The 16,987-nt window shown below is 44.5% G+C and overlaps 1 protein-coding gene across 6 annotated transcripts in view; it reads right to left on the bottom strand.

Annotated features, from left to right (window-relative positions):
* The window catches only part of PLEKHM3 (pleckstrin homology domain containing M3), an 88,763-nt gene that overhangs the window by 17,797 nt on the left and 53,979 nt on the right, over window positions 1–16,987 (bottom strand). For 5 of the 6 annotated variants that reach the window (XM_032114481.1, XM_032114477.1, XM_032114480.1 and 2 more), the window contains one exon: window positions 3,052–3,209. In XM_032114481.1, the coding sequence (XP_031970372.1) occupies window positions 3,052–3,209 (158 nt within the window). Of the gene's footprint in view, window positions 1–3,038; window positions 3,210–16,987 lie in introns of all 6 variants that reach the window. The other variant, XM_032114482.1, reaches the window with a different exon arrangement.

Genomic DNA, 16,987 nt, shown 5'->3' with positions numbered 1-16,987 from the left:
TGGAGAATTGAGAGCAGAACGATCCCCGATCCCTAAGCGACTGATTTGTGTGAGTAAACCCTGGAAACTTTGGATTCCTCTTCTTGGTTTTGCTTTGCTATTCCATATCTAAACTATGGAGGAACAGTGGGAAGACTCTTGGCTCTCCGAGCCGCATATGGACATTTATCTTAAACTTAAAACGATTCTTGAACAACGATTTGTAAATTTTAGCTTGATTCAAGCTCAGAAAGAACTGAAACACTTCCTGGCATGGTTGTTTAAGAACTTTTTCTATGTTTCTTGGGATTTAATTCTTACCAAGGGCTTTTGGAAAACCGTTTGGACACAGTTAATATTTGAGTCAAAATATATGCCGATGGAAGAATATTTTCGTGAATATTATTTAGTTACCGAGACGGTTGAGCAGTGTCAGCTGTGTCCTGGCGAAGGGAAGCCTGGCTCAGGGACCGTGCGGCCCAGGCCACGTGCACCGAGCGCTCTCCGAGCAGCAGCGAGGCAGTTCCCGCGCGCGGGCGGAGCCACGCGAGCCGCAGTGTCGGTGGCGGAGCGAGGAGCGGCGGGACCCGGCGGTGCCCGCACGGCCGCGTGCAGCGCGTGGTGGAGCGAGCCCCGGGAATGCCCGACCGAGACGGAGCCGCGCCCAGCCGAGACGCGCGCTGGAGCAGGGCGCGGGGGGGGTCATCGCTCGGGGGCCCGGCCGAGACGTGGGTGCAGCGCCCGGCATTGGCAGCGAAGCTGCGACCAGAGGAGGCGATGCGCGGAGAACTGAGCGGCGCGGCCCGGCCCGGCCCGCACAGCCCCGAACGCGACCCCGGGAAGAGCGTGCAGGCACCAGCAGCCCCCGACAATTCCAACACGGGAGCGACCGAAGGAGAGAGCAAAGACGCAGCGAGACAGAAAACAGCAGCCACTCGGAAAAAGGAAAAGATCATAGAAACTAAGATCTTAGGGATAGTAAAATGGTATAATGTTAAGCAAAATTATGGTTTTATAACAAGGTGTGACAACCAGCAAGACATATTCGTGCATAGAACTGCTATTAAAAAGAATAACCCTGAAAAATGCATCCCAAGCTTGGGAGATGGAGAGGTGGTGGAATTTAATATTGTACTAGGGAGAAAAGGGTTACAAGCATCGCAGGTCACTGGGCCTGATGGTGTTCCTGTAAAAGGCAGTATATATGCAAAAAATCGTAGTCATGTTAGACAGTATCTCTATTGTAAGTCCCCCCTACAGTCTCCCTTTCCTAATCCCACCTTTCCCTTTTACCCTATGTCCTATTACCCCCAGTGTATTCCCAATCCGTTTTTTCATCCATGGTTTCCCTCACAAAACCATGCTTTTGCCAATTGTTTCCCCAAAAATCCCTTTCCAATGCCGAGTGGGGGATGAAAAGGGGGAGGGAAGAAGTTAAACCCTCTCCTGCCTCAGTTTCCCCACAAAGCATGCTCAGAGAATTCTGTCTCCCTTCTGTCAGCCCTAAGATGTTCCAGAGAATCTGTTTGGACATTTAAAGACTCAGGAGGGTGGCTTGTTCTGTTCTGAAACTGTTCTTGTTATGTTTATCCAGTTGTTTTCATTCTCCTTTTATTAAAATAAAACGGGTGAGGTGTTGGGGTCCCTCCCCCGCCGTGTAGCCCTGGGAGAGGGGCCCTGAGGGCACAGACACGGGGCTTCCCTGTCCCTGCTCAGCCTCGTTCCCATTGGTTGGTTTGTGTTCCCTGCGCGGGCAGAAGGACCCTTGGTCCCGTGGCTGGGGCGGTTCCTCGGCAGAGCCCCGGCCATGCGGCTGGAGAAATAAACATCTCTGAAACAGCTATCAAGAATCTGTCTGTCCATATATATTTCCTTTCCACGGGACTCCTGGTTTGATATATGCGTGTTGCAGTATCCCCACTGCAACACCCTAGATACATTCTTTCTTTAAAATTGTTTATAGAGCTCAGCTGTACACCTTGTTTAGCTTTTATCCACTGCTTTGTCAATACATTTTTTAGAATAAGACTCTGGAAAAACAATGTGCAAACAATCTTTGAAACTCAGATCAGACTGAAAATCCCTTAAGAGTAATCCTTGGTTACTTGTAATTTAACATCTTTGTGCATGCAAGGGAATCAGATTCTTAACAAACCCTTTTAATCAGCTGGTCCCAATTGTTTCCGAAAGTGGGTCCTTGATTTTTTCCCCCTTTCAAATGTACACTTTAGAGAACAAATTACAATGACTGTATTTCAAACAGTCCAAAAAATACTTATCTGTGGAGGAATGATGTGCTCTCAGATATACTGTCTTTATGTTAAGGATGGAAAAAAATGTATCTCCTTTATTCAAAATCCAAGACACTACTGAAAAAGAGTAGTAACACTGCTGTGTTGCCAAGTCTGCTTTGGCTCCCTGTATTTTGCTTCTAGGTTTTCCATGTGACTCCTGTCCCTGACCTGGCATCCAGTACTCGACATGATGTGAAATAAAGTTTCTTTTGTTTAGTTTAGGACTGGCATACACTTATACTAACTTTGTAGCTACCTGAGAACAGCAATGTCATTAAAAAACCAACTTGCATACACAGGCACAGAGGAATAAGCAGATAGAGAGCAGAGCACTAGCCATAACATTTCATGGGAAAGACACTTCAGAATAGATGGTCATTGCTTTATAATGGATGATCCCAGTACATTATGGGCCCAGTGGCACCAGAGAACAGAAAGATGTCTGTGATAACTCCAGAGAAGTCATTTGGCTTTTCAGGACACTTTGCAAACTCAGAAGAACTTTGTATAAATCACACTGTGTGATGACACTGGGGACTCTTCCCTTTTTGAACAGCTATTCTGAGACTTAGAGGGCTTTGGGAAGTAGCACTTCTCATTTGTTTCCGTGTCTGTTCATGGTGGCCTCCCTGGAACAGTGATCTACTCTAGCTGCCTAGAAATGTGCATTAGCAGAATCTAGTCCCTAATTCTTTAAATAAAAGGTCATGAGGCTGAGAATCCTCAAGGCTTTAACACTCAAATCGAATGTATGACTGACATTACCACATTGGAGTACCTGCTTGTAGAAATGTCCTCAAAGGGGTAAAGGATTTCTCCATTGTTGCAAATCTCACAGATGAAACCCTTTTGGCTACAAAGGCTGCAGCTGTACACATGAGAGGTGGCAAACTTGATCACCTTCCCCAAGAAAGGAGCCAGCTTTCCTTCAATAACCTGGAATGAGAAGACAATATTGAATGAACCCCCCCTAGAAATAACCAGAATGCCCTGAAGGACTGAGATAGTATTTATTACTACAGAAATACAGCTACGTGCTGTTGGTTAAAACAATAGGAAAGTTACTTCCCAACAATTATAGCTCCATGGAAACGCAAGTGATAATAGTAGTCAATGATCCAACAATGATCTGAACATGAAAAGTAACTTACTATCACTTTGTAAGTTTCTACATGGCAATAATATAAAACATTAGTAGTCATTTTAAGTACAACAATGCATTCATACAATAAGGTACAAAGAAGTAAATAGGAAAGGAGTTTAAGGCTTCCACATTATCTCTGACAGCTACAAACACTGCCTTACAATTTTCCCTTCTTTTTACTTTTTATGCACGTATTGCAGTTTTGTTTTTGTTTCTTTTCCTCCAAAGTACACGTTTCTTGCATGTATTTTGTGAACAGAGTCCTGGCTTTAGTCCTTTAGTAGGACTGTGGTTCCCATTGAAAACCATTCAAATATAATGTTCTGCTCCTTGCCAAAATGAGTAACTTCTTAGCTAAAGTCTTGAAGAGGAACTGTTTTTGTTGTTTTGGGTTTTTTTTACCTTTACTGCCCAGTTCTCAAATCAAGAAGTCCCAGAGAATCCTGCTAGACCATTAGAAGTGATTAGCACTCCTTGTGTTGGTGTGGAAAAAATGGCCAAGCCATATACATTAAACTGCTAATCACAACACTCATCTAAATTTGTGACTTGGAGACAATGCCCCAATAAGGGGTGCTATTCAGGCAAAATACTTTCCATTCAGATCAAACTTCTAGAGAGTTTAAGGAATTCTGCTGCTGTAGGGAATAATGAAGATGGAATAAGGCTCTAAGTGTGTATTCTTCTCTCCGGGGCTTCCTGTGGTCTGAATGGCAGCTTGCCAGATTAGTGATAGAAATGTGTCATGGGATTTGATAGCAACCTCCTGTTAAAAGGAAAAAGAATGTAGTAATTGCTGACTGAAGACTTGCACAGGGTTGTGCCCTGAAACCCAAGAGAGGGGAGTTTTACACTCAAAAGAGTGTCAGACTCAGTTCAGGCATCCCTTCCCCAAATACGGTAACACACCACTTGTAATTTGGGTTTAGTGTAAACAAATCTAGAGAAAGCAGAGACATCAAGGCAGAGAAGAACAACAGAGAGTCTGGAAGCAAATGCCAGGTAGTAAGGAAAAAAATTTGTGTTCCAGGGCAACTTCCTGCCCACTAGCCAAGAAAGCCACTACTAACAAGTACACCTGGAAAAGGAGGTGCATGGGGAGTACTGGTGTTGATGGCATGGAATGGCATGGGCTGAAATGTGCCCCTTCTTTGCCTTCAGCTCCAGCCTGCTAACAACACCTGCAACAACAGGAAGCAGCAATGTTATTGCTACTACTGCAGATAGGACATCTGCTCATGTCAGAGGAAAAATGACGTTCCTATTGCATCCTGGTATAGGAAGATCCCCTTCAACCACAATATAAACAATGCAGAGAAGCTGCTGTATGAAATATGAAAATGAAGCCATAGTTCAAGGTAGTGATACTGCTAACCTTCTAACAGATGGTCAGAAGTTAATTTAGCACCCCTAGGCTAGGGTTTGTTTTTCACTTTGAAGGAAGAAATATTTTGCTTGCAGACTCCACAGTTACAGAGGGTCTGAAAGCTACACAAGCTGAGAGTAGGGGAAAGACACAGAAGTTGACAATATTCAATAAACAGAAGGAAAGCAAGAGTGAAGCCACCCAGCTCGTGATAAGGCTACAATCACCCTCCAAAAACTCACTTTAGGCACTAATAGACGAAATACATGTACAAAGATAATAAATAAACCACAATGCATACAAATTTTCCAGAGAATTTTTGTGCTATAGCAGCCACCTCAGGCCACAAGTGCTCAGCTTAAAATGCCAGGCTAAAGAAACACTGCAAACAAACTCTCTAAATCTGAGCTAATGTCACTGTCAGCAATGATTTAAAAGTTGAATCTCTTAAGTAACATTTTATATAATAATATATTATATATTTTATATATATATAAAATATATTATATATACATATTATATATATAAAATATAATATATTTTATATATATATTATATATATATATAAAATAATATATAATAAACACAATCATCATAATCTATTACCTTCCTAAGCACTGAGGGAGAATTTAAGACTGTACAAGGAACAAAAGCTTTCCTGTGCTGAAGAGTTCACAACCTAAGCAAGACGCATCGAGTGGGTAGCTGCCCTGAGGAGACAGCATTATTTGTCCCTCTTTATTTATTTATTTGTATGGCTTGTTGTAGCACTGTAGTGGGTGGGCTTGTTACTCTGGCCACTGCAGACATACAAAGAAGATGGTATCTTCAAAGAGCCATGCATGCCAATTTTGCAATGTGAATTACAGGCCATTTTACTGTATTATAGAAGGAAGACAAAATGCAGCATCAAATCGATGTTATCACTGGTTTTAGCATCTGTAAATTTTGTGTTATTTTGTTTCATCAGAGACCTCAAGGCTCTGTGCACAGGATGATTTTTCCTTGCAGTCTTCTCTCATTCCTGTTTGCAGCTAATAAGAATAAAATCCTCATCTCCATTTATGCTAGGCAAGCAGAAAGGAAGACTTCTACTTGCTGTCTCAAGTCTACTTGCTGTCTACTCACTGTTTTGTGGTAACAGTTCTGCAGTGAGTGTTTTATGGCTTGGGAAAAAGAGCACAGAACATGTAATCAAAGGTGTCAAAACTTCCCCTGTAACGGCCAGAGGTCCAGAGTCAGTCAGTTTAGACACCCCAGAACCATGATGGAAGAGTCCCAGGATGTTCCCAGTTGATGCTAGAATCTGATTTTGAGTTTCAAGGAAACACAACTGATTAAAGAATAGAAGTGCGATAGTCAAATGTAATGCATTATCCAGGTATCATGGAAATTATGGGAGGAAAAGGAAGACCTCAAGAGGCTGTCTTAGCAGAGCCACTAATATTTATATCACTCTTTACAGCTCTATCTGTTCCTAAAGCCTTTCAGTGATGAAGACTTCACAGCCCCCATGCAGTCTAATCCAGCACACGTCTGTTCTCACTGCTGGAGTCGCTCCTAAGCTTTGACCTGAACCTTTCCTAAGAACATTTCAGTTTACAAAACAGAGCAACTGTGAAATTACACACTACAAGCTGCAGAAAAGTACATCACATTTCAGAAGTGTGGCAATTTAGCACAAAAACTAAGTTAAGAGTATGCCAAAGGAACAGAAACCAAAATTTTCACCCTTGACTTATCCCTTTAACATAGGGGATGTCTCAGCACACACTTGGCAAAGGCTTAAAAATATATTCCTGTCTGTTAAAAAGAAAAAAGCAACAAGCTTAAAACGAATTAAAATTTTGCTGAGTTCAGATTCTCTTCTACCTGCAGCACACATAAAGAGCAAAGTCTGTTTTCTAATCCAAATTCTTTGCAAAGCAAGCAATTGTTTAAATGGTCAAAACTATGGGTGAGAAGTGATTAATGATGGCTTCCCAGTCAGCAATTGACAGAGGGTACAATGCAGCTTTTTCTTCCTTAACTGGTCAAGGACTCCATCCCAACATCATTGCGGACACAGAGCCAGGCTGTACCCAGAATATACTGGTGTACCCTACTTGGTGACAACAGAAGGAAAACAGTTGTGTCCAGAGGTCCAAAGCAAGTTGTGTCCCTGAACAGCCCCAGCGCTCAGATGAGAATCACTGTTCATCTCTCTGGATCAGGAAAATCATTTCTCTAAGCTTCCACAAGACAGAAAGCCATGGCTTTGCACAGAGCAGCTCCTGTGTGTGTCACGTTAACATGTGCATACATAAAAGCCAGGCCCTGCCCTCAAAGCACTTACAGCTTAAACCAACAAAGCAAACACTGCTTTTTACAGTAACTGCCACATATCTCCCACCTGAAATGGGACAAGCTGCATTTTGGATGAGCCTCCCATACAGGCTCCCTGCCCACACTGCAGAGAGCATCCCTCTGGCCAGAGTTTGGCTGCAGGTGCCACGGCTGCCAGGGAAGGGAGAGGAGAAGCCAGGAAATCCAGCATGAGCAGCTACATGCCCCACTGCCCTGTTGCAGTGGGGATCCTGAAACACGCATATATCAAACCAGGAGTCCCGTGGAAAGGAAATATATATGGACAGACAGATTCTTGATAGCTGTTCCAGAGATGTTTATTTCTCCAGCCGCATGGCCGGGGCTCTGCTGAGGAACTGTCCCAGTCACGGGACCAAGGGTCCTTCTGCCCGCGCAGGGAACACAAACCAACCAATGGGAACGAGGCTGAGCAGGGGCAGGGAAGCCCCGTGTCTGTGCCCTCAGGGCCCCTCTCCCAGGGCTCCATGGCAGGGGAGGGACCCCAACACCTCACCCGTTTTATTTTAATAAAAGGAGAATGAAAACAACTGGATAAACATAACAAGAACAGTTTCAGAACAGAACAAGCCACCCTCCTGAGTCTTTAAATGTCCAAACAGATTCTCTGGAACATCTTAGGGCTGACAGAAGGGAGACAGAATTCTCTGAGCATGCTTTGTGGGGAAACTGAGGCAGGAGAGGGTTTAACTTCTTCCCTCCCCCTTTTCATCCCCCACTCGGCATTGGAAAGGGATTTTTGGGGAAACAATTGGCAAAAGCATGGTTTTGTGAGGGAAACCATGGATGAAAAAACGGATTGGGAATACACTGGGGGTAATAGGACATAGGGTAAAAGGGAAAGGTGGGATTAGGAAAGGGAGACTGTAGGGGGGACTTACAATAGAGATACTGTCTAACATGACTACGATTTTTTGCATATATACTGCCTTTTACAGGAACACCATCAGGCCCAGTGACCTGCGATGCTTGTAACCCTTTTCTCCCTAGTACAATATTAAATTCCACCACCTCTCCATCTCCCAAGCTTGGGATGCATTTTTCAGGGTTATTCTTTTTAATAGCAGTTCTATGCACGAATATGTCTTGCTGGTTGTCACACCTTGTTATAAAACCATAATTTTGCTTAACATTATACCATTTTACTATCCCTAAGATCTTAGTTCCTATGATCTTTTCCTTTTTCTGAGTGGCTGCTGTTTTCTGTCTCGCTGCGTCTTTGCTCTCTCCTTCGGTCGCTCCCGTGTTGGAATTGTCGGGGCTGCTGGTGCCTGCCCGCTCTTCCCGGGGTCGCGTTCGGGGCTGTGCGGGCCGGGCCGGGCCGCGCCGCTCAGTTCTCCGCGCGTCGCCTCCTCTGGTCGCAGCTTCGCTGCCAATGCCGGGCGCTGCACCCACGTCTCGGCCGGGCCCCCGGGCGACGACTCCCCCGCGCCCTGCTCCAGCGCGTGTTTCAGTTCGGCGCGGCTCCGTCTCGGTCGGGCGTTCCCGGGGCTCGCTCCACCACACGCTGCACGCGGCCGTGCGGGCACCGCCGGGTCCCGCCGCTCCTCGCTCCGCCACCGACACTGCGGCTCGCGTGGCTCCGCCCGCGCGCGGGAACTGCCTCGCTGCTGCTCGGAGAGCGCTCGGTGCACGTGGCCTGGGCCGCACGGTCCCTGAGCCAGGCTTCCCTTCACCAGGACACAGCTGACACTGCTCAACCGTCTCGGTAACTAAATAATATTCACGAAAATATTCTTCCATCGGCATATATTTTGACTCCAGTATTAACTGTGTCCAAACGGTTTTCCAAAAGCCCTTGGTAAGAATTAAATCCCAAGAAACATAGAAAAAGTTCTTAAACAACCATGCCAGGAAGTGTTTCAGTTCTTTCTGAGCTTGAATCAAGCTAAAATTTACAAATCGTTGTTCAAGAATCGTTTTAAGTTTAAGATAAATGTCCATATGCGGCTCTGAGAGCCAAGAGTCTTCCCACGGTTCCTCCATAGTTTAGATACGGAATAGCAAAGCAAAACCAAGAAGAGGAATCCAAAGTTTCCAGGGTTTACTCACACAAATCAGTCGCTTAGGGATCGGGGATCGTTCTGCTCTCAATTCTCCACCATTTGTTGCAGTGGGGATCCTGCAACACGCATATATCAAACCAGGAGTCCCGTGGAAAGGAAATATATATGGACAGACAGATTCTTGATAGCTGTTTCAGAGATGTTTATTTCTCCAGCCGCATGGCCGGGGCTCTGCTGAGGAACTGTTCCAGTCACGGGACCGAGGGTCCTTCTGCCCGCGCAGGGAACACAAACCAACCAATGGGAACGAGGCTGAGCAGGGACAGGGAAGCCCCGTGTCTGTGCCCTCAGGGCCCCTCTCCCAGGGCTACACGGCGGGGGAGGGACCCCAACACTGCCCAGCCTCCTGCACCTGGCTTGGGAAAGCACAAGCTGTACTGGAAAGCAAGAGGGGAAGGCAGAGACTTGTCTGCAGCAATGGGAGAAACAAAAGGGGTACACAGTATCTGAACACGTGCTGGAAGGGTGGTGACACAATTATTTTAGATGATTTCTGAAACAGAGGCTTCTCATACAAGTCAAAGCTATGAATAAAGGTAACTCAAACTTTCTTCTTGGTATATCTTTGTGCTACTGTTCAGTTGGGGAGCAGTATAATTCTGAAGAAAGAGTTGCTCAGAATGAGTGAGGTGAGGGGGAAATACAGGGACTGCCAAACACCAGCAGACAAACCAGTGCTGGCAAAGGCTGCGAGAGTCTTGTGCAGTGGGAAGACAGGACACACGCACTGCGTTATGTGTTTCCTGACTCACCAGGAAGACAGAAGATAAAAGGCAGTGGTGGCTATGGTGCAAGTTGAAGTCCCTTTGGATATATCACATTAATATGATTATGAGGGCAATGTGTGATCAGTCAAAGTTTAACTATGTGTCAGGAGGGCTGCTGGCCCCCAGAAGTTTCCTGATCCTTCTATTCAAAGACTGGAAGCTACTCATAGTTCCCTCGCTCTATCAAGGTGATGTTTTCACAAACAAATGGGCAGCCAGCTCTCCCAGAGAACAAGAACTGTAAAGGCCATAGACCAGAGTATCCTCCAAGCCAGAGAAACCCTTCTGAGTGGCCCCCTGTGTGCACAACAGGGCTGTTGTTCACAGACAACTTTCAAAAGCAGTGGGTGTTTCCCAGCGGCCTCTGACTGGTGTCCCTGTGTCCGACCTTCACAACGCATTTCTGAGCCCATAACACTGCCCTGCACTGGAGGAGAGGAGGTCCCCTCATCTTGACACAGGCTGAGTTACAGCTCTGTCCTGACCCTCATCCCAGCTCCCTGGGCCGAGCACAGTGCTGGCAGAAGTCCACCTCTGAAGGCCCCACTGCCCAGCCCCAGCCTTGCCACTGTGCAGCACAAACCCCCAGCCCCCATTACACACAGCAGAGAAGTCAAGTCACTTTGTCTTGCCTTTTCAGTCAACAAAGACTCCTTGTCGCCTTGAGAACCTACTTACCAGCATGAAGGAGGGTTGCACAAACCAGTCCCATGGGAGAGCAATGTAGTGAATATGGTGTTGCAATGTATGTTTTCATATTAAAAAACCAAACTAGAAAAGTGGCCAAGGGAACAGTGGCAAAACTTCTCAAGTCTGTTGAGAGTTTTAACCCAGAGAGATGGTATCCTAAACTCATGACTTATAAAAACTTTCTGTTTGGGAAACAGAGCAAGACCAAAAACTAGGCATGAAAAAACCCTATCACAGAATTAGAGTTTGTTCCAGTTCCTGAGAGTTGTTCAAATTAGAAAAGACATTAATAGAAGTCTCTGGCTGGGACTAACTGAAAAGCAATCAAATACTGATTGGACAAGGCAAGCATAGAAGACCCCTCCAAACTCAGACTGGGTCGTTTTCAAAGATGTAATATCCCAACAACTTTAGGGAGAACTAGGGGACAGATGTGTAGAAACAGAAGGACAAATGAGTTAGCTGTAATCCACTGTTGCTTCAAGTAACACCTCCAATAGCCTTCCACCCACCTATTAGATCAGGGCCACAGAAATACCTGAACTTTGCATCATGGCCACATAAATCAGTACTGAAGTCTATCAGATGTGATGAACTTTCTGGACAGGAAAGAAAAAAACAGTTTTCAGACATTTCTGAGAGCAGTGAGTGTTTTGAGGGCAGGGCTTCTGTCAGCAATGCTAGCTAAGGAGCAAAAGGTACTGAATAAGACCTCCATCCCTGCAGGAGTCTACATTGAGAATTTGAGTGAGAGTCATCAAAATGCCTACTTTGTGCATTTTTACCAACTTCTAAAAGTGTAGTAGATGTTTACATAGCATGGAGATCATAAATACCTTTGATCACCTACATTAGGACTGTCAGAACAGACAGTAAAGGGAATACAGCTTGCTGAGCTTTCAGATACACTGTTCTGCTCAATGTGAGACACTGCCAAGGTTAAGAAATCCAGATTCTCAACAGTGTCATGGTATATTACAACAACATAAAGTGTTTCTGGATTAAAATAGTTTAAAAATTGTATTTGCTACTCTGAGTAATTCCTACCATATGATAAAAAAAGTACAATCTGACACAGGCTAAACAAAACAATCCTTTATTAGGATCCAAGATAATGGAGAATCAACAGATGAAGGATATTTTAATGGAAGCTATCCAGAAACTAAGAGCAGGAGGATATATCTACACACATCTCTGGGTAGATATTCTGCCAGCTTTGGCACAAGGGGCAATCAAGCAGAGGCATCATGTAACAGAGTGCCTGGGAACACTGTCACTTCACTGTGCCTAAGCGATCAGGGAATAAACACTGAGACGGGAACTTGTGAAACCTCCCCAGCACTCCTGAATCCTGAGATTGAGACCTGCAATTTCCTCATGTACCAGAAGCACTGGAGGAAACCCTGGTTAATATCCTCGTAAAGGAGAACCTGCTGCTACTGCTCTGCTTAAGAGCCTGGACACCATGGTTAAGTATTCCAAGTAAAGTGGTAAAAATACCGTGAAACTCATGTTCTGTATTCCTGCCACTGTGAGACAAGCTAAATTTGCCAAATGGCTTTGTGACCCCACCCTTGTAAATCAGCTTGTTAATCATTATTGTCATAGAGGTGATAAAGTTGTTTTATGAGCCAACAGTGAAGCAGTAACATTAACTACTTATGCAGGGGCTGGTGTATTTCTCTGCAGATAACATTTATTAGAAGGCACTCTCTTTAAAGACACAGGTTTGCTTCAAAACCTCCTTTTGGTGCACTGAGCAATCCATTCCTCTTATTCCTCCAGTCTGATCTACATGTCACACACGAGTGATGTCTGGAGGGTATGGGTTAAGCGATATGAAATCCCTAAAACACCTTGAACTACAGGTTCAAATCTAAACTGGATTGTCCTGGCCTCTCCTCCTGCCAGAACAAAATTCATGATTATTTCTCAAGGCCAGACACACACTTGGGTCTATCTGAGAGACAGACATAGACAGACTTTGCCAGGAGGCACTGATGCAATGCAGAAGAGACATGAAAGGCCAAGAGGCACTGAGAAAACAGAAGGGGTGGTGGACACGAAACTCATTCATGATCCCCAATTATGTAAATTGAAGAGATAGAAAGTACTCTAGTTCACAGGAATAATGTCACAAGCATGTCTGGCAGAAGGAAGCTACCTGAAGGAGCAGTCAACAATTGTGCACAGCCTTCCACCATCCTCTAAAGACAATGTTTCTGCCCCCACTGGTTGTTTTCTTTCTACCTCTCCAGAAACATTTAGTTTGAATCCGGCCTTTTCCTAGGTAAGCTCCAGCTTTCCCTAGACTTTAAAGCATCACAGAGAACATGCTTCCTGGACTGAATGAAAGGGCAGATAAAATATCCTGAACAGACTGTCTTCAATTCACCACTTGGATGCTCACCACCCTCCAAATTCCACCGGTGGAAGCTTTGTAGAGGAGGACTAAAGGCTCAATAATCTTTCTTCACCTCCAGGACAGGTGAGAAACATGCTTTTAAAAAAACTAGCAATGATACAAGAAAAAGCACCTTCAGAAACCTCCAGTTTGTTCCTCACCCTCCAGCACAACCAAAATGACTGTCTGATTTGTTTGAGAGCTTCTCACCAAGAGAGCTCCCACAACAGGCCAGTGCACAGAACAGCCAGAAAGTTGGTCCTAATGCCTGCCTTGGATCTCTTTTGCTTCAGTCAGCTATCTTTATTCTGCACTCTACCTCCTATCCTTACACTGCAACATCTGTTTCAGAAACTTTTTTCTGACAAACTCTCTTGTCTGTCACAGGTAATCTCTGTCACAAGCCAGGACGAGCAAAAGTGGACTGGGGCTGCAGGGAATATACAATGGTTGCCTTTACCTATTTGTTTACTGGAGAACAAGCAGGTATTCCCTGCATTCATTAAACATGGCAGTTGGGCATTAAAGCTGAAAGGGTAAATGGAATCTCTGCCCCATGAAGATTTCAGTGGGGTCAGGATTTCTGTGATAAAACACAGACTCAGAGACAAGCGTGCTACAATGTGCTTAGCTAAGGACAATGCAAGTTGCAGAGAAAATAAAGGGAAAACATTCCCTGGCTGGGAAGTTCCTAGTCATTTATATCTAGGGAACAGACAATGCTTGTGGACTGCTAATTTCCTTGAGGATTTTTTCTCTTCCGTTGGCCAGATTCTTAACACCACAAATTCTTGTTATGATTTCAATGCACAATTAATCTTTAGCTCAAAGGAAAGGGAAATGGAAGGAGGAAGGATGATCATGAGGTAAAAGTTGCAGAGAGGCAGATAGCAGATCTTAGGTCTGCCCCATCTTTTGTGCAATATACTAGTCAGCTGGCTTTCCTTGCTCCATTTTGACTCCCAGTCATCTCTTTCAGACTGCCTGTCTTGTTTATTTAAATTACAGGTGATCTAAGGCAAGAATGATCTCTTACTATTTGTGTGAACAAATATTAGAATCAGTCACTGTGCACTGCTACAAAACAAATTTAAAAAGAACACAGCAGTAACTTTAGAAGAACCCCATCTTCTGTTGCGACAGGCATGCTGTGGGCCACAATCCCAACTCCCAAAAGCAACAATGATACACCCCACCCTCTCTCTCCTCTTCCCTTTACACCCTTCGCAGGTCCCTCGATGTCCCAAAAGCCTGTTCAGCCTGTGGTACAGGTGACAGCAGGGTGGGCACGAGCAGGCAGGGCCAGGGACTCTGTTCACCCACTGCTGACACCAGTGCACATTGTGCCGCGCTAACTCATCACCCACACAGAGCAGAGAGCAACCTGAAAGGAAACCTTGCAATAAACACTGCAAAGAACAAAAAGAACCCCACAAAACCAACTGCCAAATAAATCAAACTAAAGCAGAGCAGAGTAAATGAGTGAGATTTGAATAAACAGAAGTCAGAAGCCCCCTTTGACTTGTTTGCACCAGGCAGTCTGCACTGATGGCAGAGCCATTTGCTGTTGATGGTCCTTCCAGAGTAAACTCCTCAATATGTTGCACTTTAGTTTGGTATTAAACACAATATTCTACATATTCCAGATATTCCACAAATTAGCTCCTAACTAGAACAGGCACTGGGAAGAGGAAGAAATACCAGGTCAAGAGCAAACACTGCTAATCTGTGACAAGCACACATAGGCAGGGGGCAAGGTGACGATGGAGTTTTACATTGGCTGAGGGAAAGGAAAAACAAACTGGTGACAGTTCAAGTGAATTTATAGCAGGAGACGGAGAGGATGACAAGGTTCCTCCAAGCCCTCCCCTACTGTTCTCATTGAAAGGAAGAAATGCCAGAAATTTCAGCAGGTCTCTGGATGCAAGCTGGCACAAGTACGGAGGAGATGGAATTGTCTCAGTATAAACAACATGCCTGGAAATCACCTGTGCCAGCTCTGCAATAAGGCTCACATTTACTGTGTTTCAATTGTCTTTCCTCCTTTCTCTTTCCCTCAAGGTTTCCAGGCAGTTACATGTCCATTCTGTCACACCCCAAGTTCTCCTGATCTTGTTGCACGGATGAATTATAGGTTGTTTTAAGAAAAAGGTATTCAAGCAAAGGTTAAAGGCTGTTTTAACCAAACAGGGTTGAAAGAGTACCAGGAATTTGGCTGGTAGAGAACAGAAAGCACTTTACTTAGCTTAAAAACATACGTGACTCTAACTACAGAAGCAAATATGCATTCAGGCAGAGAGTATATATACGCTTTTTTTTAAGATTAAACAGGCAATTGCATGCAGAGATATTAACTAACTCTACATGCCCACTGAGGAATATGTTATTTCATGAGTGATAGCGCAAAATTAGAAACTTTCCTGCCTTGCTTAGGACTGGATCTGGGCATTTCAAGGAGCCCTCTGAAGGATTTAGAACAAGAAAGCAACATACCAAGAAAATGGCTGTGGCTACTCTGAAAAAAACCTCTGTGAGTACAAAGTCTATTCAGAAGAAAAATCTAAAAAAAAGTTCTTCTCTCATACAAGCAGATAGCCCTGAGCCAGTATTTTATTTATTGGGAATCTGGTTTCTTGGGATGTTAGTCCTGAAGGAACACCCAGCTGGCTCTCCCAAATCATCATTTTACATGAAGTAGAGCAATGAGTTCAGAGCCCAATCTTTCACACTGCTAACCTGCATCTCCAGTACTGTGCTTTTCATTCTGCACAGCAGAAAATAACAGAAGAAACCTGTTTAGCACAAAGCAGTAGAAAAGGGGTAACTTATATTACTGCTGCCACTTCTGTGAGCTAAAAAAAATTGAAATATCTCTGGAGATCTCAACTCAAAAGTTCCTGCAAACCACTGGCACCACTACTGGGTCATTTTAAACAGAGTTTCATTTTAAAAAGCCACACTTACCCAAGTGACCTAGATTACATATTCACATGGAAAAGGACCACAAGTATTTAACAGACCCTGTTAAAAATTATGGTTTCACACAGTGCAGGAACCAGTCCTACTATTAAAAATATCCACTAACAATCTTGCTAGATCTCTCGACTTTGCCTGCAATACCTAATTCAGATGAACTTGTCTTTCTGACAGCCACCTGCCAAAATGCTCCCAGCCAGCTCTCCATCCCCGAGCCTGGCTGGCTCTGCCATGCTCTCTGCCTGACCATGAGCCACTCCGAATGACAGCAACTCCCTTCCCCAGCAGAGCTGAGGTAAAAAGGAAACGCCAGTAAGATCATTGCCATTACCACTAATTGTAACCAGAGCTGTCAGCACTTTGGGGAATTACACACACACTAGGAACATCAGCTAACCTGAAGCTTCCTGTTCTGCTGAAAGGCAGCTCAGTGCTGGCAAACTCCAGGGAGTGACAGAAATAAATGATGTGCCAGGTACTTTAGGATGACCCTGCTTGAGCAGGGAGGTTGGACCAGATGACACAATGTGGTGCTTCCAACCTCACCCATTCTGTGAGTCTGTGATAAAGGAGCCACAGCCACAGGAAAGCAGACAAGCTGTTTAACTGCTGCTTTGCTATCAGATCTTTTAATACTTACGAAGATGTATATTGTGTGTTTTTTCCATCCTAGGACTAGTTCCATATTCCTCTGCTAATACAGTTACTTTAGAACACTCTCAATCAGGCACAGGTCAATAAAGGATGTCATAGAGACAGCTATTAACATTTTGCCATTGTGGTCCAAGATCTTTACATAGTTCATGTAGAGAACTATCTGGTATTATTATACTGGTAGTAACACACTGCAGGACTTGCACGTCTGTCACACATGCTTGCTTGGGAGGCTGGGGATGGGAACCAATGTTTTCCCAACAGTGCTGAACTCTGAACTGTG

The sequence above is a fragment of the Corvus moneduloides genome, chromosome 7 (assembly GCF_009650955.1).
Source record: "Corvus moneduloides isolate bCorMon1 chromosome 7, bCorMon1.pri, whole genome shotgun sequence".
NCBI classification, from domain to species: Eukaryota; Metazoa; Chordata; class Aves; order Passeriformes; family Corvidae; genus Corvus; species Corvus moneduloides.
Note: the sequence above shows the minus strand (reverse complement) of the source record. Positions and strands in the feature narration are given on the sequence as shown.